We start from the raw sequence: 26,132 nt of genomic DNA, 5'->3' as shown, positions 1-26,132 counted from the left end.
TCTTTAACTTTTCTTACCCCTTCCTTCTTTTAAGTATCAAAGTACACACTCTTTATTGGTTGTATACTGCTCCCACCCTCTGGGACTTTGAAACTTCAAAGTTTACACCCTGTCACTGCAATATCAGTAAATGTGCCCTCCTCAGGAGATGCTTCCCCTCATAAGGGGGAGAAACTAAAGTCTCTTCCACAAAAACTGTTACACGCAATGTATCTGTTACTTTCACACACATATATTTTCCTGTTCTTTCTTACACACACACACACACACATTCTGCATTCTCATAAAATTGTACACAATGTGTTCTCTTCTGAGTCCCTCCTTGTTTTTAATAAACAAGCTTTGGAGAATTTATTTCTAATTATAATTGTTTATACTCCCTCATTAAAAAACTTTGGTCAGCTCTTCACTTTTTCACTTTCCTAATTCTACTGAAATTATTTTCAGCAAGGTAATCAATAAAGTAATTGAGACGTAAAATGCACTGTTTAATTTTTTTTTTATTTTTTTACAATGGAAATGTGTTGAATCTCTCACTTTCTATTTCAACCATAGCATCAACCTGTTGATTTTTCTAAATTTAAAAACAATATTCACTTTTTATATTTAAACATGGTGTTGGCCTAGCGCGGTGGCTCATACCTATAATCCCAGCACTTTGGGAGGCCGAGGCAGGTGGATCATGAGGTCAGGAGATCAAGACCATCCTGGCTAATGTGATGAAACCCTGTATCTACTAAAACTACAAAAAATTAGCTGGGTGTGGTGGGATGTGCCTGTAATTCCAGCTACTCAGGAGGCTGAGGCAGGAGAATTACTTGAACTCAGGAGTCAGAGGTTGCAGTGAGCAGAGATTGCGCCACTGCATTCTGGCCTGTGTAACAGAGTGAGACTCTGTCTAAAAAAAATGGGGTTGTAGTTCTTTTCTTCAAAGTAATTGTGGTGTATGCTTATTAAGTGTTATGGGGGAAGTTGACATAAATGAAATCATCATCATTTTCTGTGAAAAATGAAATGAGTTGGAATATTTACTCAACAAAGTGCCCATGATAGTGATTAGCTATATATTCAATGTGTTTATTTTGAATGAAAAAAATGGTCAAATATCAATATTAGTTGTATTGATGATTATTATAGAACTATGATTCTCAATTTTTAGATAAAAAAATTATAAACAGTGGACTGAATAGAGGAATATGTATATTTATATATATAAGACAGTAGATTAAAATTTAACTGGTATATCTGTTTAAGGTACAATAATGGTAATAATAATAATACTATAAATTACATGTGCAGCAAATATTTCATTTAAAGTTCACTGCAACTCTGTGAGGTAGGTAATATTATTAGCATTATTTTATAAATGAGAAAACTGAGTCAGAAATGGCTAAAAAATGTGTCAAGGCTGTGTAGCTCATAACCAGTAGAGCAGATAGGTTATGTAAACACTGTGACAAAAGCAAATGGTTTAAAATGATGTTATCTGATGACAGAAAATACAGGCATAGAAGATAAACACTTGGAATAGAAAATAACAGACCTAAAATTGTATCCCCTTTTTTGCAGATGAAATATTTTATAAGGATGGTGATCTTATAGGGTTCTCAATCCTTATCATCTTTCTTTAATGCTTTGTGAGTTTTATGCTGTTAAATTAATGCTATATTTTATTCAGTAAATAAAACTGATATCAAGCAAGGCTTTGTAATATCAATGTTCCTTGTAGAAAATTTAGAAAATTGATGAAAATCTTAAAGAAGAAAATTAAAAATTTATAACCTCATAGGTATCCCTTGTAAATTGCAGCAATTTTTCTTTCAGCACCTCATATATATTCTTGAATAATTTTGGAAGGTGATAACTACTAATTTCTCATCATTATAAATATATATTTTTGAATTATCCTAGTTGATAATGAAAAATTCTCCTTTATCTCTATGCTGAGTATTACAAAACATTAGGATTCTGGTACCTGGAAGTAACAAGAGGACAGATAGAGACTTGTAAGTTATTGTCATGTAGGTGGCATTTGACATCATAACAATAGATGGATGTTTCCCAGGAAGAATATGCACAGAGATAAAAGAAGAAGGCCAAAAAGAGATACTCTGAGAAGGTAACAACAACTAATAAGCTAGTGGAAGGGGAGACATCTTCCTTGACCAATGAGACAAAGGGCCTGGAAACAGGAGAAAAATGTAGACATGGTTTCTAAATAAGGGAGAAGTAAGTACAGGTGCTTCTTGACTTATGATGGGGCTATGGCCTGATAAACTCAATGTAACTTGAAAATATTGTAAGTTGACAATGTATTTAATACACCTAAGCTGCTGAACATTATCACTTGGCCTAGACTACCTTAAACATGCTCAGAAGATTTACATCAGCCTACAGTTGGGCAAAATTATCTAATACAATGCCTATTTTATACTTAAGTGTTGACTACTTCATGGAATTTACTGAATACTGTATTGAAAGTGAAAAGCAAAATGGTTGTATGGTACTCAAAGTACAGTTTCTACTGAATACATATCACTTTCTTACTGTAATAAAGTCGAAAAATCACAAGTTGAACCATCCTATGTCAGAGACTGTAATGAATGACAAAGACTCAAAAGTATCAGATGCTATCAAGAAACCAATTAATTTAGAGCTTATAAAGTAATACTGATTGCACTCAGCAAGTAGGCATTTATTATTAAACTTGTCAAGGAAATTTTTGCTAGAGTTGGGGGAGACTTGGGGATGGGTATTACATAACCATATAGTTAGAAACTGTAACTGAATATGAGATGAGAAAGTGAAGAAGGTAAGTGGACCTGATGTGAAATAGAGAGCAGGACTTCAAAATGGCTGGAAGTTACTTGTGATAGATGACACTGCTATTGGTAAATCAATATTTTTAACCAGTCTATTATGAACTGCAGGCAACTCAGCAGACATAATCATCATCCTATTCAAACTAACAAAAGAACAAAGACATAAATAGAAACTATTATTATATAAATAATTTGTATTTTCCATCTACTGCATATTTAAATTTCAACTAATACAACATTCTGAATTTCAACAAATTACAACATTCTGAGTATTTTCTGATTAGGAAATTTTTGTCAGTTATTATTGAGCTGATTGTCTAATGATACATGATATTTCATTTAGAAAAAATAATTAGCAAAACACACATTTACTTCTTTATCTTTAACAGAATCTACTTTGAATGGAGGAAAACATTCTTTATCTAGTTAGAATTGCTCTATAATTTTGTGCTCTAGTTTTTGGCAATAATGAAGAAAAGCTTTGTGAAAGCCTGTGATTATAGGAGTTTTATGAGGATAAATCATGGCTGGTAATTTGAGGCTATTAGGCACTTTTCATCTTGATAATTATCAGGTATTTAATATTTTGTGAACATTTCCAAATTAATCATTAATTAGTCCTTTTGTGCAAGTCAGGTCAATCCTATTATATATTTTGTTTAAAAAAAAAACCATGCAGACTGGGTGCGGTGGCTCAGGCCTGTAATCCCAGCACTTTGGGAGGCCGAAGCTGCCAGACCACCTGAGGCCTGGAGGTGGAGACCAGTCTGGCCAAAATGGTGAAACCCCAACTTTACTAAAAGTACAAAAATTAGCCAGGTATGGTGGCACACACCTGTAATCCCTGCTACTTAGAGGGCTGAGTCAGGAGAATCGGTTGAACCTGGGAGAAGGAGTTGCAGTAAGCGGGGATTATGCCATTGTACTACAGTCTGGGAGATAGAGTGAGACTCTGTCTCAAACAAAACCAAACCAAACACCTTGAAAAGGCAAGATGAGAAGCCTTTCATAGTACTCTTTAGAGTAGATGTTTGGGGGATATTCAATACTAAAGGATAAATCAGTACTGAGTGCTGTGAAAGTTTAATAAACTTCTCCCTAATGTTGTTTGGGACGCTTCTGAAAAGTTTGTAGAGTATTGCTAAGTCAATTTGGAAGACTGTGAGTAAAAGATTATAACCTTTATAAAAATTGTGAACTTCACATTGGAAACTTATTTTTTTTTTAGTAGTCACCACTGGGCTTGTGCTATAAACAGACTTTACAGAGTTGAAGAGAGAGAATTTTTTTGTTGTCATACAGACAATACCAAGGAAATGAATATGGTGCAAAGTGCAGAAGAAGAATTAAACATACTTTAAAATTACTAGAGTACTGTTAACTGTTGGAATACTTACAGTATGGTAGAATGACTTAGTGTGGAAAATTTTACCTTTCATTACTGTTAAAAAAACCCCAAAACTCAAAAACAACCTAAGTGATTTTTAATTATGCAGTTATTTTATTTCTGTCTTTCCTTATTCCTCTACTGAAGGTTAATATCCAAGTCTTTAGGCGCCAAGATTAATAAATCTCTTTCCAGGCCAGATGCAGTGGAATATTTCTTTAATCCCAGAACTTACAGATGCTGTGGAAGGCAGATCACTTGAGGTCAGGCATTCAAGACCAGCCTGGCCAACATGATAAAACACTATTTCTATTGAAAATATAAAAAATTAGCTGGACATGGTGGCTGGGGCCTGTAATCCCAGTTACTTGGGAGGCTGAGGCAGGAGAATCACTTGAACCCAGGACACTGAGGTTGCAGTGAACCTGGATGTCACATACTTCACTCCAGCCTGGGCAGCATAGTGAAATTCTTTCCCCACTCTCACCAAAATAATATATATATAAAATAAAATAAAATATAAATAATAAATCCCCTGCCAGGTTCTCATGTTAATTACTCTGCTTTTCAATACTTTCTTTAATATTGAAGCACAAATTGTTTTTTCTTTTGTACTTGATTCTATCCCAAAACAATTGAAAAAACATATACTTCTTCTGGGATTTTTTAATTGTCCCAGGGGATGGTTTTCAGGTTTTATTCAGTTGGTGCAAAAATAGTTGCGGCTTTTACTGCAATTATTTTCTGCGAGTAATGTCAAGAACCACAATTACTTTTGCACCAACCTAATATTAATCTGCCAAATTGCTGTAACCCGAAGACAGTGAGTGTTTTCATACATGATAAGTATAATTTTAAAATCATTTAAGAACCTTGCTAAATTCTATTTTTCATACTCGGTTATTTCAATTCTTTATTTTTGAAAATTTAGAAGGTTTTCAATCTTTAGGTATTATGAAAAAGGCCATAATAAACATCTTCAGATACTGCAGACTACTGAGAATATTTCCTGTATGGAAACTGAGACCGTCTAGTAACCAACCTGAAAACATCTTTTTATTCTCATGGAAATAGATGCAATTAGCAGAGTATTACCATTCTTCTTAGAGGAAGTATGCCAGGATCTGTGAATCATTTTAAAATAATAGTTCACATAAATGCAATGAGAGAGTAGCACTCATTGCAATAATCAATAGTCTTTGATTGACTTACTAATGTAAGTACTCATCTATTTACTATAGTGTGTGTACTCATCTATTTCACTTGCACCAAAAAAAGTAAAATTTTTGCTTCTTATTATCCTAAATAAGTTATTTCAAATTTCCAGATTGTTATGAGAAATCATAAATTTTATTTATTCAGAAAGTGAAAAAATAAAGAAAAACTATGGATTCCCATTTTCATTTCTCTGGGAATTGACACATGGCTAACCTTAGAGGAACTAACCATCAGGACTTGACAGCCCTCCTTACTGATTGCCACAATTATGATCACAAAATTAGTTTAATCTTCACTAGGGGTCCACAGTTATAGCTGTGGGCCAATCCCAGCCTACTTTCTGTTTTCATAGAATTCCTGAGTTAAGAATAATTCTTACATTTTTAGAGGATTGAAAGAAACCCAAAAACAATAATATTTCATGCCCCAATAAGAAAATGAGGCTAATATACTAAGTGAAGTGACTCAGAAATGGAAAACCAAACATCGTATGTTCTCTTTCATAATTGGGATCTAAGCAATGAGGACACAAAGGTGTAAGAATGATACAACGGACTTTGTGTATTTGGGTGAAAGGGTGGGAGGGAGGTGAGGAATAAAAGACTAAGCATTGAGCACAGTATACACTGCTTGGGTGATGAGTGCACCAAAACCTCAGAAATCACCATTAAATAACTTTATTTATGTAAGCAAACACCACCTGTTTTGATTTGCATTTCTCTAATGACCAGTGATAGTGAGATTTTTTTCATGTTTGTTAACCACATAAATGTCTTCTTTTGAGAAGTGTATAGTCATATCTTTCACCCACTTTTTGATGGGGTTGTTTCATTTTTTTTTGCAAATTTGTTTAAATTCTTTGTAGATTCTGGCTTAGACCTTTGTCAGGTGGGCAGATTGCAAACATTTTCTCTCATTCTATACGTTGCCTGTTCACTCTGATGATAGTTTATTTTGCTGTGCAGAAGCTCTTTAGTTTAATTAGATCCCATTTGTAAAACGTGGCTTTTGTTTCCATTGCTTTTGGTGTTTTAGTCATGAAGTCTTTGCCCATGCCCATGTCCTGCATGGTATTGCCTAGGTTTTCTTATATGGTTTTTATGGTTTTGGGTTTTACATTTAAATCATTAATCTATCTTGAGTTAATTTTTGTATAAGGTGTAAGGAAGTTTTCTGCACATGACTAGCCAGTTCTCTCAGCACCATTTATTAAATAGGCAGTCCTTTCCCCATTGCTTGTTTTTGTCAGGTTTGTCGAAGATCAGATGGTTGTGGAAGTGTGGTATTATTTCTGAGGTCTCCGTTCTGTTCCATTGGTTTATATATCTGTTTTTGTCCTGGTACTTTGCTGTTTTAGTTACTGTAGCCTTGTAGTATAGTTTGAAGTCAGGTAGCATGATGCCTCCAGCTTTCTTCTTTTTGCTTAGTATTGTCTTGGCTATTTGGGCTTTTGGTTCCAAGTGAAATTTAAAGTAGTTTTTTCTAATTCTTCAAATAAAGTCAATGGTAGTTTGATGGGAATGGCATTGAATCTACAGGTAACTTTGGGCAGTATTGCCATTGTTACAGTATTGAATCTTCATATACATGAGCATGGATTTTTGTTTGTTTGTGTTCTTTCTTATTTTCTTGAGCATTGATTTGTAGTTCTCCTTGAAGAGATCCTTCATGTCACTTGTAAGTTGTATTCCTAGGTATTTTATTCTCGTTGTAGCAATTGTGAATGGGAGTTCGCTCATAATTTAGCTCTCTGCTTATCTATTGTTGGTGTATAGGAAAGCTTGTGATGTTTGCACATCGAATTTGTATGCTGAGACTTTACTGAAGTTGCTTATCAGCTTAAGGAATTTGGGGGCGGATACAATGGGTTTTTCTAAATTTACAATCATGTCATCTGTAGACAGAGACAGTTTGACTTCCTCTCTTCCTATCCGAATACGCTTTATTCTTTCTTTCGCCTGATTGCCTTGGCCAGAACTTCCAATACTATGTTGAATAGGAGTGGTGAGGGAGGGCATGCTTGCCTTATGCAAAGGGAATTCTTCCAGTTTTTGCCCATTCAGTATGATATTGGCTATACGTTTGTCATAAATATGTTGTTTTTCTAAGTGTTTCTTCATTTTATGTATGAATTTTGATCACCCAGTTTAACCAATATTTTTATTACTACATAAATCTCTTAAACATGGCAGAGTTAAATGTGTTATATCAAAGTCTGAAATTTTTTTACTCTTAAGCTTAAGTTGCACAACAGGGCATCATTCTCTGTCTAAAGATATTTAATAGAAATTTGGTCATAATAGTTCAGGTTGGATTTTAAGTTAAATGGGTTTGTACTTTGTATTCTTACTTTTTTTTTTTTTTTTTTTTTTTTTTTTAAGACGGAGTTTCACTCTTGTTACCTAGGCTGGAGTGCAAAGGTCCAATCTCGGCTCACCGCAACCTCCGCCTCCTGGGTTCAGGCAATTCTCCTGCCTCAGCCTTCTGAGTAGCTGGGATTACAGGCATGCGCCACCATGCCCAGCTAATTTTTTGTATTTTTTAGTAGAGACGGGGTTTCACCATGTTGACCAGGATGGTCTCCATCTCTTGACCTCGTGATCCACCCACCTCGGCCTCCCAAAGTGCTGGGACTACAGGCTTGAGTCACCGCGCCCGGCCTTGTTACTTACTTTACTGACAACATGCTCTACACTACCATTGAGTTCTATGCTCTATCTCAAAAGTGCTAATTTTTTGTTACTGAATATTCGTCTACTTGATTCCTAATATTGTGTATGAAAATTATATGTTACATGTTTTTTTATTTCACTGGTTAGTATTTGAAGCATGTATTCTCTTCTCCTTTCCTTGGGTTGCCCCTAGTTTTAGCCATACTTCTTCAGTAACCTGTTGAAGAGAACTATGTTATTGAAAGCTTCTCTTGGAACAAGTGAGACATTTACCATTTTAGTCTAGTGATTTAGACACTTAAAAGGGTCTGCGTGTGAGGCAGAGGTAGTTTTTTTGCAAAACTTACTCTGAGTATTCCTCAAATTATGGTCCAATTTTATTAGAATCACTTGAAATTGCAATCTTTGAGGTTTGGTTCCAGCAATCTTCATTTTCAATAAGAAATACAAACAGTTCTTTTGTACACTAATATTTGAGAACCAATGTAATCAATGTTTTCCTTATCATTATAACATATTATTTAGATTTATATAGTGAATTTGCTACCATTAAGGGATGATTCTGTATAACATTGGTTTATGTATTGTTGCAGAAATGTAAACGTAGTTCCATATGTTTTGCTTAACCATGCTGCAAACCAACAATGTCATACATGATTCTTCAGAGTGTGGAGGTTGTAGGGAGATACCTGATGGGCAACTACCAGGAAGAGTGGAAAGAGGACTGAGGGGAAGACTCTCAGCTATTATCCCACATCCTTTGGCCCTTAGTCAAAGCAATTCTGTTCTGATTCATTTTATACATTTAGATACTTCTTGCATGTTATATACTACATATAAGAATTCCTTGGGATACAGTGTTCGCTGTTAGAGGAAAAAAGTTTGAAAAGCATTAGAAAGCCACCTCATTTTACTTTTAAATCTATAAACATTATTCTTTCAGAAGACAAAAATGTGTTCATTGCTTTGAATTGGTTGGCACTACTAAAATCTACCTGAGCAGAAGCACATCATTACATTTAATATTTCAAGGAATGTTTAATTCAATCAGTGGTTTTCACATTTCTGCATCAGAACAAGTGCATTGAAATCACCATGGCAATCACAACTGTCCAGGTATGAGTCTGACAATTAGGAATGTGTCAGAATCTTCAGAGATGCTTTCTTGTATATCATTAAAGATTGCACATGCAGATTCTCTTTCTGCAGATTTTCTGTATTTTTTATTTTTTAAAGTATATTTTTCTTGCTGCAAGATAGTGTTCTGTGTTAAAAATTTTAGAAAAACAATAAGCTAATTTTACCAAACATAAATAAGGGTTCTATACTTTTTGCTATTATATGAATGTCCAGTTTTTTAATTGTATGTACATTTACTTTACAAAATATGTTTCACTTATATTCCATTATATTTCATTAAAAATCAAGAATACATTTCCAAAACCCATATTGTATAAAAGGTATCTTATTTACAGATGTTTTAAATAAATTTATCATTATCACTAAAAATGTCATCATGTCTCTGTTAAGACATACTTTTTCATTTAGCAAAAATATCTTCTGTATCAATCAAGTTTGATTTAGCATATCATTTTCACAGGCTGTATTATCTCCAATCATATTTGTATGTCTCAATTTATTTAGGTGTTTACATCTTATTTGAAATTCAGATTGTCCCCATTGCTTGCTTCACTATTATAAATGCTGATTTGATACACATACTTTTTATGTATGTTTAAAATATTATATTAAAATACAGTGTGAGAGTGCAATTACATGGTTAAAACATATGCATACATTTTATGGTTTTCAGAATACCTTGTTAATCGCATCCCAGATAGCTTGTTTCAGTTCGTACTCTCACCAATGATTAATAATATTGAATGTAGGCTTTGATGCCCATTGAAAAGGGATAATAATAATAAAATTATGGTTTAAAATGTTATTGTATTTTGTTGTCAGACTGTCCAGAATTTGGCCAAAATTTCATTGGTTAAGAAGCTGATTGCCCTTAAATAGCATCCATTAAAAAATAATCTTTTAAAAGTGTAGATTACAATATTTGAGAGAAAGATAATTTGGGTAAAAACTACCCTAATACATATACAGTGACTATTTAATAAAAAATATCAATATGTTTACAGTATTTAAGTAATACAACTTTTTTTTTTTGCTGTGCTTTGTTACTTGCAATACAGAACAGTATTAGTATTAACTGTATGTCAACCTCATTGCTAATCAAAAAATATAAATGGAAAAACGTTGTGGTAGATATTGGTAGAAAAAAAGGTATTCAGAAAAATAATTTCTATCCCTTAATTGCCTCTCTCTTTTAATAATTCTAGCATAGAAACACTTGTAAATGTGGAATTATACCTTTTAAAATTCAAGATGGTAAACTACATTACTGTAGTAAGAATCTTTGAACTCTCTTGTTGCTAATTAGATAAGATATTAAGGACATTTTCTGAAGGCAACAAAGGCATTTTAATAGGTCTTGACCTAAATAAGTGGAAAATGTCCTAGAGCAGGTATCCTTAGAATTGTAATGCTAAATAGGTTTTCTATATAGGTATCAACATGATAGAATTTTCATCAATGAAGAATTGTCATTTCCTGTTAACTGTTCCTTCACTTCTTTAAGCAAATAACATTAAATCAGTTACACTGTTGTAGTGGTATCATTTTTTCCTGGTTGTTTATTAGCTTTAGATCATGGTGAGTATATAAAGAACATTTTATGTAACAAATATATTAACTATTCATCAGATAAAGCAACTTGTATTAGTTACATGGAAAAAGTTTGTATATATTAGTTTTAATAATTTTAAAGTATAAATATTTTAATGGTAAAGAAAATAGTCTTTACATCTCTGCAAGGTTATTGTTTTGTTTTATCATCAAGTATATGATCTAAAATAAAATTGCCCAACTGATTTAGGAAAGAGACTAAGATAGAAATTAGAAATAATGAATTATGTTTTCATCACTGGGTTATGTTGTATTTCACAAATTTTAAAAAGCAAGAAGAGAATCTTCAATTGTGAGAAAACATAATTAACCACACTTTTTACCTCATTACATATAGTGATGAGGATGCACACACACACACACACACACACACACACACATATCTATATCTATGTCATGGGTATTAAGAAGCATGCATATCAGGATTCTGGAATGCACCTACTTGTTTAGTGTTGTTCCATTCGAAAATCCTGATATACATGCTGCTAAATACTTTGAATGGTCTCTTTTAATTACGTTAAAAGTAAGTTGAAAATCACCAAGTTTCCCAGAATAAGAACACAATAACCTAGGTTTGTGTTTATGAGAGCAAACATGCGTGTGTGTGTGTGTGTGTGTGTGTGTGTGTGTGTGTGTGTTTCAGTTGTTTAGTACAAGCTTTGTCACTCCTTAATACAGTTACAGGCAGGAATATATACTTTTGTGAGGGTAGAAACCAGTTCTCTCCCCTCATTTATATAGGAGATCAACTGTTGTGGATCAGAGCAGAAAAGAATAACAATGAAATAAAATAAGTCCAATTGAATTGGAAAATAAGTCCAATAACAACTGAAATAAAGTAAGTCTCAGAGATCCAGAAAAGGGCATAAAAGCCCAGGGATAGAATATATATTTTGTGAGGGTGGAAACCAGTTCTCTCCCCTCATTTTTATAGGAGATCTATTGGTGTGAATCAGAGCAGAAAAGAATAACAATGAAATAAAATAAGTCCAATTGTTATTGGAAAATAAGTCCAATAACAATTGAAATAAAGTAAGTCTCAGAGATCCAGAAAAGGGCATAAAAGCCCAGGAATGTGTGCGTATGGGGAGGAATGGTATGATGATCATGGTAGGCTTTCATATTCATGGTAAATGACAGATCATGAAATGTCCTCAGGGTTTAGCCATTTTAGTATAGAGTGTGCTCTTCAGAAAAAATAATTAAATTAATTGAGGAAAAGTGGAAGAAAGTGATAAACTGCAACAGGAGTGTAAGATATCTGACTTACTTCTGAGGATGAGAGTCTTCAGGAGGAATTTCATGTGGCAGTGAGAAGCAGTGTCTATATTTAACTGAAGAGTTTGTGGTGTACTCACAGGAGAACTGAGTCCCTCAGATTCACGTTCTTGAATTATTGAAAGAGATGGAGAAGCCATCTCTTGTATTAGTAAAATTGATTACACTAATTTTATAAAAAAATACATGAAAATTTTAATTAGTAGGTGATAGATTAATTAGAGTTGCTAAATGAAGGTTACCATATAATACCATGTAATAGCATTACTTGGGAAATAATGAGAGGTCTGACATTTAGGATCTGTCAGCAAATCTGGCAAGTCTCTTTTTATCTGTGTCCTTGCCACATAAAGTCAATCTCTGCATGTGTTTCAGTGTTAAACAAGTTAATTTCATGAAGCAGAGTATTTTTTGTCAGAATAGACATATTTATTATTGCTTATGGGTCTCATTTCACCTGTATATTCAATGAGGTTATTTTTAAAAGGTGCATCCTTTTGGTTATATGGCCATTCTTACAATGACAATCCACACTTTATTCTCTTGTTAATTGTAGAAATAATAGAAGACATATTTGAGTCTTAGATAATATAAAGTGAATAAACAGCAGGGCAACAAAGTGTTATTATCTTTGAAATTGTTCTTAAAATTTATGTTTAATTGGAAAATTCAGAAACAATTTTTTATATCCAAAGGCAAAGGTCAATTAAACCAAACAAAACAGGCCAGGGGCAAATGGCTCAGGTCTGTAATCCCAGCACTTTGGGAGGCCAAGGCAGGATGATTGCTTGAAGCCAGGAGTTTGAGACTAGCTTAAGCAACATAGTGAAACCCTATCCCTATGAAAAACTTTAAAAAATATTATCCAGCTATGGTGGTACATGTTTGTAGTCCTGTTACTCAGGAGGCCGAGTTGGGAGGCTCACTTGTGCCTAGGAAATTGAGGCTGCTGCATGCTAGGATTGTGCCATTGCACTGCAACCTGGGTGACAGAGTAAAGCCTAAATTAAAGCTACAATGAGTTGTCATCTCACATCTGCTAGAATGGCTATTACTAAACTACAGAACAACAATTGTTGTCAAAGACATGCAGTAAAGGGAACTCTTGTAGACTACTGAGGGGAATGTAAATTAGTGCAGTTATTATAGAAAACAGTATGGAGATTTCTCAAAAACATAAACAAACATCAAAAACTACATGTGACCTAGCTATCTGCCTCCTGGGTATATATCTGAGATAAATTAATTTAGTATGATGAAGAAATATCTGAATTCCTATATTTATTGCAGCATTATTCATAATAGCCAAGATATGTAAGTAACTTGAGTGTCCCTCAGTGTATGAGGGAAGAAAATGTAGTATACATACACAATGGAATATTATTTAGTCCTAAAAAACAATGAAATTCTGTCATTTGTGACAACATGAATAAACCTGGCACACATTATACTAATGACATTAATCAAGTGAAAAAGACAAATACCACACAATGTCACTTATATGTGGAATGTAGAAATATCAGACTAATAGAAACAGTGAGTAGAATGGTGGTTGCCACTGAATTCAGGGACTGAGGAAATGAGGAGATCTTGGTCAAAAGATACAAAGTTTCAGTTATGCAGAATGAATATATTCTGAAGATACACTTTACAGCATGCTGACTGATATGGTTTGGTGTGTCCCCACCCAAATCTTACCTTAAATTGTAATAATCCCCATGTGTCAAGGGCAGGGCCTGGTGGAGATTATTGAATTATGGGGGCAGTTTGCCCCATACTGTTCTCATGGTAGTGAAAAAGTCTCACAAGATAGAATGGTTTTATAAATTGGAGTTACCTCACATAAGTTCTTTCCTGCTGCCATGTAAGATGGGACTTTGCTCCTCATTTGCCTTCCACTGTGACTGTGAGGCCTCCCCAGCCACGTGGAACTGTGAGTAGATTAAATCTCTTTGTTTTATAAATTATCCAGTCTCAGGTATGTCTTTATTAGCAGCATGAGAACAAACTAATACAGTGCCTATAGTTAATAATGCTATAGTTAATAATGCTGTATTGTGTACTTGAAATTTGCTAAGAGAGTAGATCTTAAATGTTCTCATCAGAAAAAAATAAGGTGACTATGTGAGGTTTTAGACATGACAATTAGCTGAATTGTGGTAATCATTTCACAATATGTATACATACATAAGTATTACACTGTAAACTTCAAATAGGTACAATTGTAATTTGTTAATTATACTTCAATAAAGTTGGAAAAGGATGAACAAAGTACAAAGAGTCAAGCTTAATCTTCAGTATTGGTTTGGAGTTTTATAGAAACCTGAGAAAAAGGTAAAAGCTATGTCTCACAGACTCCACTTGAGAATGTGAAATAGAGAAACTTATATGATATGATCAAAGAAGACATACATATAGGGTGATTAGCTTTCTTCACTCAATGACGTCTTAGTATTTAGAAATGTATTAACATATTTTGTTACATCAACAAGTTCAAAGACTGAAATCAAGATGACCTGAATAGATGCTGCAAGAGCATTTGATCAATACAAATTCTCTCTTAAACTGAAAATAATGTGAAATAGAAATGAGTCTCTTCTTTAATATGATGAAATATATTTATTTCAAAACAATAGCTAGTATCTTAATTACCAATGAAACACTAAGAATGTCTTAGTGAAACACTAAGAATCAACCACAAGGATGGCTATATTCTGCAATGATTAACTTCATTTATAAATCATTCCCTGATGCAGTTTACACACAAGATGGGAAACACAGTATTAGCAAAAATTGAAATTATTTAAATTTAACATGCTTAAAAATAGAGAATCACTGAAAATATTATGACTTTAAAAATATTGAGTAAAATAAATAATAATTAAAATTCAAAAGCTTCTTCTAGCACTGCCTCCCCCAGATTTTTAGAATATAATGAGCAAAAATGATTGCATATCTAGTATTTTATTAAGAAGCATCTATAGGAATGCTCTAAAAATTGCAGTGACTGGCATAAATCAAGACGATATTACTCAAAGGGGAGACTCAATAATTTTAAAAAATCAACTTTTACCTAGTTTTTATTTTTAATTTAATTAAAATAAAAGGAAAATCACATTTTAATTAGCAAAGTGATTTAAAAATGTTCTTCTACCATAAAATGTATGTGAGAATAAGAAAACTATAAGCATCCTCTTCCAAATGTCAAAATTAATCTAACACTAGACCAATGAAACATTGTGGCCCTGGCACAGAAATAGACAGATAACCGGAATGAAGTAAGAAGTCCACATAGCAATTGTAAGACATGGACATTTTAGTTTATTATAAATTAACATTTCACTCAGTGCAGGATTTTGTGCATTCGTAAGTAGTGATATGGAAAGTACTTAGAAATATGAATTAATAAATATATAAATAAATAGAGTTTAGAACAGAATCTCTCACCACATACCAAGACAATTTCTAAAAGATTTACAACTGGTTATAGCAGATTCTTTCTTAAAAACACCAGAAACACATACAGGTGGTTATGTGATCTCAGGATGAATAAGGCTTTTAAACAGTAAAATAAAAACATAAAAAATAGACATTATGGGGAAACTTAGATGCTATGTAAAATAAAATTCTATCATTAATTAAACATCAGCATAATAGGAAGTTATTGAAAAAATAAATATTGATGAAAATAATTGGAATATAAATGTGAGATAATAGGTTAGCTGTCCTTAGTTGAATGTGGCAGCAGCCTCTGCTCTGCTGCTACCCTCAGAGCAGTGCTCCCCTACTCTTAAACTCTTAAAATATGTGTTTAAACAAATTAAATACATATTTCACTTCGGTGTTCATACCCATCAGCTATGGCCCCCTCTCTATTTTCAACATTATAGGAATTCTAATTTCTTACTTTTATACTGAATACTTTGTAGCCAGACTCTTTGCCTCATCATCCTTGTAACTCAATATACGTACCATTTGTTGAACTCACTAGCCTTTCACGTTCTCTGTGTCCACATTTTTAATAACCTCCATTTCATTTACTAAAGCACCTTTTCCTGACAGCACTCTGAGTCATGATATCATCATCTTTACTTCATCTCTGAAATCAGATGAGTTTTTAAAATCTGGATAAAACATTTTGTCTTCTCCCTCTTTTAATTGTCTTATTTCATTGCTCTAGACATCTTTTTTTTTTTTTGTCTATGTTCATTTCTCTCTGTCTCAATTTATTTCCATGTCTGGCTTTGATTCTGTATTCACTGTTCTTCTAGCGTACCTAACCCTATATCAATCCAAGATTAATGTAACCTTCTCTATACCTAGGCTTGAATTGTTGAGCAGAAGTGAAGAAAATTACAAAATGTGCATATTGGTGTTTATATAAATTGGGTTTTCAGTTGCAAATATCAGAAACAAACTGATTTATTTACATAGTACATTAGTATAATAAAAGTTATTGATAGAGTGGCTCACATAATTTCCAGAAGGACCTGAATTCTTGGCCATAAAAAAATGCTCCAAGTCATGCTGAAGAATCACCGTATATGACTCAAATGTTATTCCTGCTGACTCCTGGGATTCAGGACACTTAACTATGCTATTAAAACTGTTGCTACCGCTATCTTTGAAAACGGGGTATAGTAATGCATTTCTAGCAGAATGTTGGTCTAGAAATTGTGGATCATCCAGAATATGTGGATTAAATAATAACAAACATACTTTGAAATGCTTCTGAACATTTAAGAAAGTAAACATTACCATCCAGCCTATACCAAGAAAAATCAAACAAAAATAAAAATTCATTTGAAATTACATAAATTGCCAAAAAGAGAAAATAGTATTAGCTAAAAGTCAAATTCATATTTCAGTAATTTCGATTCTTTGGGATATAAGTCTGTCCCTGTAATGGTATCTCAGAGCCCACAGTGGAAGACCAACCTCAATGCTATGCATAAAGTGATATATAGTATAACATAATAAAACATTACATTATGATATATTTATGTTATGAGAAATGAAACATGACTACTTATGTACTCATGAGCCAGTTTAAGAAATGAAATATTTCCAAAATTTGTGAAGCCTCTTGTGTGTCCATCCACAATCCTTTCATTCCTGTTTCCATAATGCAGTAGCTATCACATTTGCTGAACTCAATTCTTCCTTCCCTCTCCCCTCTTTTTCTTCTGACCTTCTAGCCTGTTGATTTTGGCTTCAAAATACATCTCAGCTGTATCCACTGCTCTTCCTTCCCATTGCTGCACCTTTCTCCAGATTTCGGTTGTTTTCTGTTATTATCAGTACCCTAAAACCTGGTCTTCGCAAATCTGCCATGGCTCCATTCTAACTCATTAGCAATATTGCTATCTCAATGACCTTTTGCAAAAACAAAAATATGTCCACATTGCTGTCCTGTTAAAAACCCTCAGTGCTTCCCTATTAACTTTTTAATAAAGTCAAAACTCCTTATATAAAGCTCTTTCTTTATTCCCTGTTCCATCCACATGTCTAGAGCCATCTTTTTATGGTTCTCAGCTTGGATATAGTTTCCCTTGTGAGCCCATTGAATGTATTTATTATTAGATTCTACCATTCATTTTATCCTTCCTTCATGAGACCAGAATGTTTCTCTCACTCAGTGCCTGTGCTATTAGAATGGAGCATGTAACACCACTCCTCTGAGCCTCATGATTTTTTATGTACGATGGACCCATCACTCAAGCCAATCCATTCAGAGGATATCTCAGTGCTTTGCTTGAGCTGTTTGCAAAGACTCATAGAGTTGGCTTCGGCCTGATGTGATGTTGCAATCCTGAAGACACTGGGCCATGATGTGCAAATTAGTTTAGAATCACCCATATTTGAATCCTGCATCTTCTATACATGTTTTATGTATGTGAACAAATTTATTTTTTCAAATATGTTGGAGTTGTGTTTTCTGCAACTTGAAATGAAAAAATTGAGTGCAGACTCCTGCCATAATTGTGCTCAGGTGGATCAATGCTGCTGACTGTTCTGAAGACCCTACAGTCTGCCCATGTCAATGCAGTTATCACTTTTGAGACTTGCCTCCTTGCTCACTCTGTTCTAACCACACTAGCCTCCTTCTTTCTCCAGCAAGGAAAGCTTCAGCACCTCTGTACTTTTATAATTATTTCCCTTCTGCCTGAGAAACTCCCAAATATCTATGTCTCATTCTTTCCCAACAATAGACTATTTCTCAAAGTAACGTTCTCAGAGAGCCTTCAGTGGCCACTTTCTTAAAAAAATATAAATATTTCTGAACTCTTACAAGCTTTATTTTTCTTACCACTTATAATCATTTAATATACTATAAATATGTACTACTTTATCACATGATTGCTTATCTCTTCCCTAACACACACTTAAATGAAGATGGAAATTTTGTCCATTTGGTTCATTGATATGTGCATTGCCTAGAACAATGACTGACACATGTTAAGGACTCAGTCTTTATTTTTCACCAAATGAATACAACTGTTTTTGAGCTTCACATATGTTTTAGGCACTATTTTAGATTCCAAATCTATACAGGTAAATATGACTGGCATGGGTCTTTTGCAGATAGCATTTAGCCTAGAAGGAGAAATGCTAAACAAATAATTATTAATTTTGTTTTAACTGTATAACGTCAAGAATATTATTTTTGTTTTGTTTTTGTTTTTTTTAATCATTGTATCTACTGCTCTGAGCACACAACCAGGAATTAACTACATATTTTTAAATGGTTGAACAAATTAATATTCCCCCTATCAAAACATAATCTATCTTACTGGCCGGGTAACCTAAAAGAGCTATAATAATTGTATTCTCATTTCTAAAATTGCCACCATACCAATTGTCTTCCTTATTAGAAGAATCCAAGGAAAGACAATGAGGCCATGCATGTGAAAACACTTACAAAGTAATGAAATAATATAAAAACAAAATGATCATTATGCTATTACTATTATCACATAAAATTTCCCTAGATAGAGTTTATTATAACTATTTGACATAGGTAACATATGCTTTCACTTGTAAAAATAACATTATTGTATTAATGCAGACATCATGGTACTATATGTTAAAAATATTTTTATATTTTTTTGGGTTGATCATTGTATTATTTTTTTTTTTTTGCATTTAATACCTTTCCAAAGCATCCCTTTTTAGCAACTCTAAACTTGTGAACAAAACCCACAGGCTTGTAACACCTGCAATCAACAGCCAATCAGTGTTTGTCAAAACTCTATTGACAAGATCTTGTTACTTTTATGTGTTTTAAAGTTCTACCAAAACTAAATTGATCTTTAACTAGTTAAGAAAAAGCTAGTTTATAAATGATAAAGAAAAATTATTTCATCTCATGTAGAAATATTTTACATTAATACTTGTGTCATTCTTATCTTGGTCAGTCACCAAGAATACTGTAAAAGCAATTCTTGATCATATCATCATAGTGAGTGTACATTTTACCTTTATCTTTTTCACAGAAGAATTAATCATTGAATCATAATTCAATTATTATTTGTTTCATTTCTTTTTTATTTGATTATGCTTTATCTAATTTTCTCCTAAATTGATTTGTTAACATGGAATTACTAATTGTTTTAATCTAAAAAAAAAACTATTCTCATTTCTCATTCTACATGACCCTTGTTTGTACTTGACAATTTTAATAATTTGTGTGTGTATATTAAGGATCCTTTGTACCCAAAATACACCTTTTTAATCGTTTAAATTTTATTAATTTCAAATTGTATTGTGTTAGCAAATATCCCTGAGAAGGGTTGGCAATGACAGCCAATTCAACTGGCAGATGAATTAATTTAATCTGATCGGTTTCCTTGCTAAGAAACATCATGCATGCAATAAGAGTTTGATTCATGTTAAAGAGAAAGTAATGAGATGATTGGTTGTATGAAAAATGCTGGCAAAGGGAATACTTGGGTGCTTAATGTAGTCAGAGAGATGCAAGTGGGAAAGACATTTTAAAAGGAGGGGAAAAAGGCGGAAAAGATTTTTGAACATGAAGGAAAATACTGACTTAGGTTTTCTCTGCACGGCCTTATTTTTTTCTGCATTGGCTAATTGCAGATTGTCTGGTTCTTACCTTTTTTGACACTATAAGCCAGGACAGGATAAGAAGAAAACAGTCAAGTATTTTAACATCCTACAGGATAAAGTTACTTGATTTTTCACAAACTCCTCAAAGTCAAAATTTACAGTATGCAAGAAGCATCTTCCTTTATGCATTTGCTTTTTTCTTCGACTTGCTTAGTTGTGCCTGGTCCAGCCATTATCAAACCCAGAATCAGGATCAACGAAAGTTTCTTCATCTGCTTTGATCATCGTAGTCAGTAATTACGGCTCCTTTTCAATTGCACTTTCCCTCATTTGGGTTACATTTACTTTTTCTCTATTGGCGTTTCTTTATCTCTGACCTTTATTATCTTTCTATTTTTGTTGTAACATACTCATCAAACGTTGCTATTCACCTCTATAATAACTATATTTGTTTCCCATTGTCTATGGGAATAGGACTTTTGGTATCTGATTTCCATCTAATTTACAGTTTCAATTGGCAATGCTATGGATCCTATACTGTCATCATACCATACCACTTACCATCCCTTGGTCGTGCTATCATATTTTATGCCTCTATGTCTTTAAATAAGTTGTTCCTTCTAGCTACAATTCACTCCTACTCCTTCCTCTGGTGAAGTCCTAGTTATGTTCAACATCCAGCCCAAATATTGTCTTTGCTGTGATATCTTTTCAGTACACAGATTATAGTAAGAAGAGTTATTTCTTCCTAACTCTGTATTCCTATGATACTACTACAGAATTATTTATGTTAAATTTTGTTTGCTTGCTCACTTTCTATTCTGTAAGCTGCTAGGTGACTAGGTTTGGCATTCTGCCTAATGCACAGTAGGTGCTGACTAAAATTTTGTTAGTAAAATTAGTCATCTTGGTTCAATAGTTTAGCATCCTAGAAAGACTTTACTGCAACAGTTGCATTACTGACTATATTCAAGGGTTTTGTATGTGGTTGTGGGTGTATGTACCTGTGTGTTTGAAAATGATTTATATGCATGAACATTGTAGCAAGCACAATAATTTTTAGCTATTTGTCATTAGGTAACTTGTACCTACTGAGAATAAATAAGCAACAATTCTGAGGCCAAATCAGACGCATTAGGCTTAATAACTGGGAAAAAACTCACAGGGGTGAACTTTCTAATTTTATTATTTAAGTACACACACATTGCTGGGGTATCTTGAAAGTTTACAACACCAAGAGAGGAGTTTTTAGGTTTTCAACTGCTAATACACAGACACTTATGGGTTACTTGGAACAGTTACTGTTTCAAGGGATAAATGTTTCATAATCAAGTAAAAACATGGTAATTAAATGAAAGTAGATGTACTTGCTAAAGCTAGGATGCAACTATAATAGAGCAACTGGTTTAACTGCTGTCCTTACATAACCTGAGCTTTGAAGTTTCAATGTCCTAAGAAGAAGAAGGAGGAGAATGAGGAGAAGGAGGTGAAGGAGGAGGAGGAAAAAAAGGAAGAGAAGGAGGAGAAGGAGGCATAAGAAGAGGAGAAAGAGGAGTAAACTTTAAAATAATTTTTTTAGATACATGTAGAATAACTATAAATTATAAATAGGGGTTTTGGTATTAGGTTTTCTTTCTTAGTATTAGTAAAGGAAGTTCAATAGAAACTGTCAAAGACTGAAACTAATGCGAAGTATTGCTAAAAATTTTCCTTTTGATTACATTACAGAATATATACATACATTTCCTAATATGTTCAAATATTTTGTTCATATCTGAACCTACAATATATTTCATGTTGCATGTTGACAAAGTAATCTTTCTTACTGTGATGCTGAACTCCAAAATCTTCTGCCCTTCTCTGACACATTGTTGTGACTAACCCATGATGCAAACTGCTGACAAACATAGTTCCAGCCTCAAAGCTGTACTGGTCAATGCCAGTCACTGCTGTCTCTTCCTGTCCAATATTCTTATCAGTAGTCCCTGAGTCATTAACCTAGTCATATTTAAGGGAAAGTTCCTGTCATAAGATTACTTACACTATTCTTTAAATTTCTTCTAAAATCTATTTAGGTTTATGTCAGTAAGCATTATATGTTCTCCACCACAGAGCACACACACAAACAATCAATCAATTGACTTTCATGTTCATATTTTCATCCATCTCTTTATAGCTCAAATTAGTCTATGTGATTAATGTAGATAATTAACAGTTACTAATTCAAATAATCATCATGGTATCTTTTAGATCAACAGAAGATAAAAATAAATCATTTAAAATTTTTATTTTTAATTGATGAATAATTGAAAACATACATTTATGAGGTACAATATGATCTTATGATATATGTTTAAAATGTGAAATGATTAAATAAAGCTAATTAACAAATCTATCACCATATGTATATATATATATATATATATATATATATAAAATCATATTTTTTTGGTGAGAACATTTAAAATTCATTCTTTTAGTGATTTTGAAATAAACAATGCATTATTATTATTATAGTCACTATTCTGTGCAATGTATGACTAAAGTGTATTCCTCTTATTTAACTAATCAAAGGGTATAAATACATCCTTCAATATTCAACTGTTTAGTATTATTTCCCAGAATTCTACAAAAGTCTTATAATGTCATAGCCTATATTTCCTTGAAAATAGGCCTAGTGTGGTGGCTCATGCCTGTAATCTCAGGACTTTGGGAGGCCGAGGTGTGTGGATCACTTGAGGTCAAGAGTTCGAGACCAGCCTGACCAATATGGTGAAACCTTGTTTCTACTAAAAAAACAAATATTGGCTGGGTATGGTAGTGGGCAACTGTAATCTCAGCTACTCAGAGGCTGAGGCATGAGAATCATTTGAACCTGGGAAGCAGAGGTTACAGTGAGCTGAGATCAAGTCACTAGACTCCATCCTGGGTGACAGAGCAAGACTGTTTCTAAAAAAACAAAACAAAACAAAACACAACAAAAAAACAAAAACCATTTACCATTTTGAAGATAAAGTTGAATATTATTATAAAGTTTTAGTCCCAATTTCATACTATGAATTTGGGATTTCCATTGTAATTGTTTCCCTGGACAGAAAGCTGCTTGCTTTCTTTAGGCATTCGGGATATTTAGGATTTGTTCTAGCAATTAGTTAAGTATTGGCTCCAACATCTAGTAGCTGTGTGACTAGATGTGTGAAATTGAAGCAAGTTACTTTAAATTTCTGTTCCTTAGTTTTCATAGCAAGAGAATAGGGATAATTATCATACCTATTTTATAGGGCTTATGTCATTGTTGCATTTTGTAATGCATTGAAGTGCCAACAGTATAAAGAACATTATTATTATTATTACCATCACTATAATTATTGATTGTACTTGCTGAGAGGTCACAGTATGCTCTGGAAATAGGACTAATTTTTTTTTTTTTTTTTTTTTTTTTTTTTTTTAGATTAAAGACCTTGAGATTGTTTCGACCTATCTGGATGGACCCTAAATGTAATCACAGGTGTTCCTGTATATAAGAAAGAGGCAGAGGGAGCTTGGCCTGCAAGGAGGAGCTGCGCGGATGGAAGCGGACGTTGCCGGGATGCGAGGACAGGAGCAAGGACTCTCCCCAAGAGCCTCCAGGAAGGTCCAGACCTGCCCACACCTTGACTTTGGACTTCCGGCCATCAGAATTGGCTCAAGATTCTGAAGACTGAGAAGTCCAAGAGTATGGCACCAGCATCTAGTGGGGGCCTTCATGCTGTGTTATCCCATGGAGGACGCAAGAAGGGCAAATGAGCAAGAGAGAGACCAACTCATTTTACAATACCCCCCCTTCTTCATAATCAGGACTAATTTTTTAATGAGACAAAATATTCTCAGAACCCTTAAGACTGTTTTTTCTGAAATTATGGATTTTACTTGCATCCTGACTTCTGGTTTAGAAACTTTTATAGTTTGAACAGATTAACTATCACACACTGAGGTCCATTGTGGGGAACAAGGGGAGGGAGAGTGGGGAGTGGGTAGTAGGGGAGGGGTAACATGGGGAGAAATGCCAGCTATAGGTGATGGGGAGGAAGGCAGCAAACCACATTGCCATGTAGGTACTTGTGCAACAATCCTGCATGTTCTTCACATGTACCCCAAAACCTAAAATGCAATAAAATAAAATAAAATAAAAATTCTCAACAACTCTTACCCTCCACTTATTGCAAATGTAGTTAATGCTCAAATTCATTAAAATCAGCATTCCTTATCTGATAAAACAGATAAGGGAGAAAGAAGGTTGATTTCAGTTCCTCTTCAGAGCCATTAATAGAAGAAAAAGGTTCATTCACTGTCCTAGTTGGTACATTAAATGGGGACGTGATTATGGCAAAGAAACCCCATCATGGGCTTTCTCTAGTGTCATCCTGAAGTACCCCCTGCTCAGGAAAATCATAAAATAACAAGGAAGGCAGTTTTGTGTAATAGTCATAAGCATGGAAAAAACGGATGACAGAAGAAGTAGTCTTTGAAAAGGAGAAACAACATTTGCAATCCACTGACAATATGAGAAACCTAATTATACTCAAAACAACAGAACTTGAATGTGGAGTAGTCCATATTTGTGATACTTTTTGCATAGAAGGGTCCTGTGGGAGGGAAACAAATAACAAAGTATCAATTACCCATATTTAGCCTCTCAATACACTTCCAGTTCTGTGGACAGGTGCTACTCAATTCCTTCATTTGTTTAAACAGAATGTTAAATTCCATTTCTCCATGTGTCAGAGTGCAGAGAAATTGCTTGTAGAAAGTTGGAACACTGCTAGGCATGAACTAAAAACTTGGTGAAACCTAGACCAATTTGTGGTTTCAGAGATAATTTGTGAATTTTCTCTGCTAACACTTTAGAGGACATATGGCATCAACTGAAAGAGGGACTCTACACATATGGTGGGGTGACAGATAAAGGACTTCTAGAATAGCAATGCCAAGATTGATGAATATAAAAAAACTTTAAAAAGTATAATATAATATTTGTACATAAAAGTTGAAAAGCATTAATGCTTGATGTGTGCTCATAAAGTTTATATCTGTGTAAGTTGAACCCAAATAAAGAAATTGAATGTTATCCATAAGTCCCCTCATAAGTCCGTGTAGTCACTGCAGCCCCAAAGTTAACCAGTATCCTGACTTCTGATAGCATATGCTAGCTTACCTGTTTTTGTACTTTATATAAATGAATTCATACTGGATGTACTATTTTTGACTGGCTTCTTTCATTTCATATATTTGTGAGATTCATTATTACTGTCGAACACATTAGTAGTTTGTTTACGGTCATTATTGTGCACTATTCTATTAACTGACTTTGAGTTGTTCCCAGTTTGTGACTGCTATTACAAATAGTTCTGCTATGAACATTGTTGTTGTATGTGTCTTTTACAATGATAGGAATTGCTGAAGATTCTTTGCTTATGATTAAGATACCTGAATTATAAGGGTGTCTAGACGAGAAACAAGGATGCAAATAAAAACCATAATCTGAAAATAACATGCGCTCACACACATACACACACACACACACACACACACACACACACACATTTTTATTGGGTATGAATAAAACATGGAAACAAAGTTACAGACAGAGGGACCAGAAAGAACAACAATCTCCTTGATGAATAATTATGTATGATGTAGTGGGTTGACTGGTGGCACCCAATATAAGATTGGAATTACTGGGCATACCTATTTTCAGCCCTAGTACAAACTACTAAATGGTTTTCCATTGTTTCAACTTAACATTCTGACCAGTACTATAATGAGTCCCTAGTTGTTCCATATTCCTGACAAAACTTATTATTACGTTTCTTTTTCTTGAGTTTTGTACTAGTATTATATGGTGGTTTTCTTTGTATCATTCTGATAACAGAAAAATAACATCTTTTTCACATC

The 26,132-nt window shown here is 33.6% G+C and overlaps 1 protein-coding gene across 7 annotated transcripts in view; it reads left to right on the top strand.

Moving 5' to 3' along the window:
* Nucleotides 1–25,592, top strand: part of LOC144579723 (uncharacterized) — a 169,947-nt gene extending 144,355 nt beyond the window's left edge. For all 7 annotated transcript variants that reach the window (XR_013527919.1, XR_013527917.1, XR_013527918.1 and 4 more), the window contains exon 3: nt 23,650–25,592. Coding sequence is in view for 3 of the 7 variants with exons in the window: in XM_078352729.1 (XP_078208855.1) it covers nt 23,650–23,722 (73 nt within the window). In the remaining 4 variants the exon portion in view is untranslated. The remainder of the gene's footprint in view (nt 1–23,649) is intronic.
* The last annotated feature ends 540 nt before the right edge of the window (nt 25,593–26,132 follow it).

Source organism: Callithrix jacchus, chromosome 16 (assembly GCF_049354715.1).
Source record: "Callithrix jacchus isolate 240 chromosome 16, calJac240_pri, whole genome shotgun sequence".
NCBI classification, from domain to species: Eukaryota; Metazoa; Chordata; class Mammalia; order Primates; family Cebidae; genus Callithrix; species Callithrix jacchus.
The sequence above is the reverse complement of the archived record's forward strand: the minus strand, read 5'-3'. Positions and strand labels throughout refer to the sequence as shown.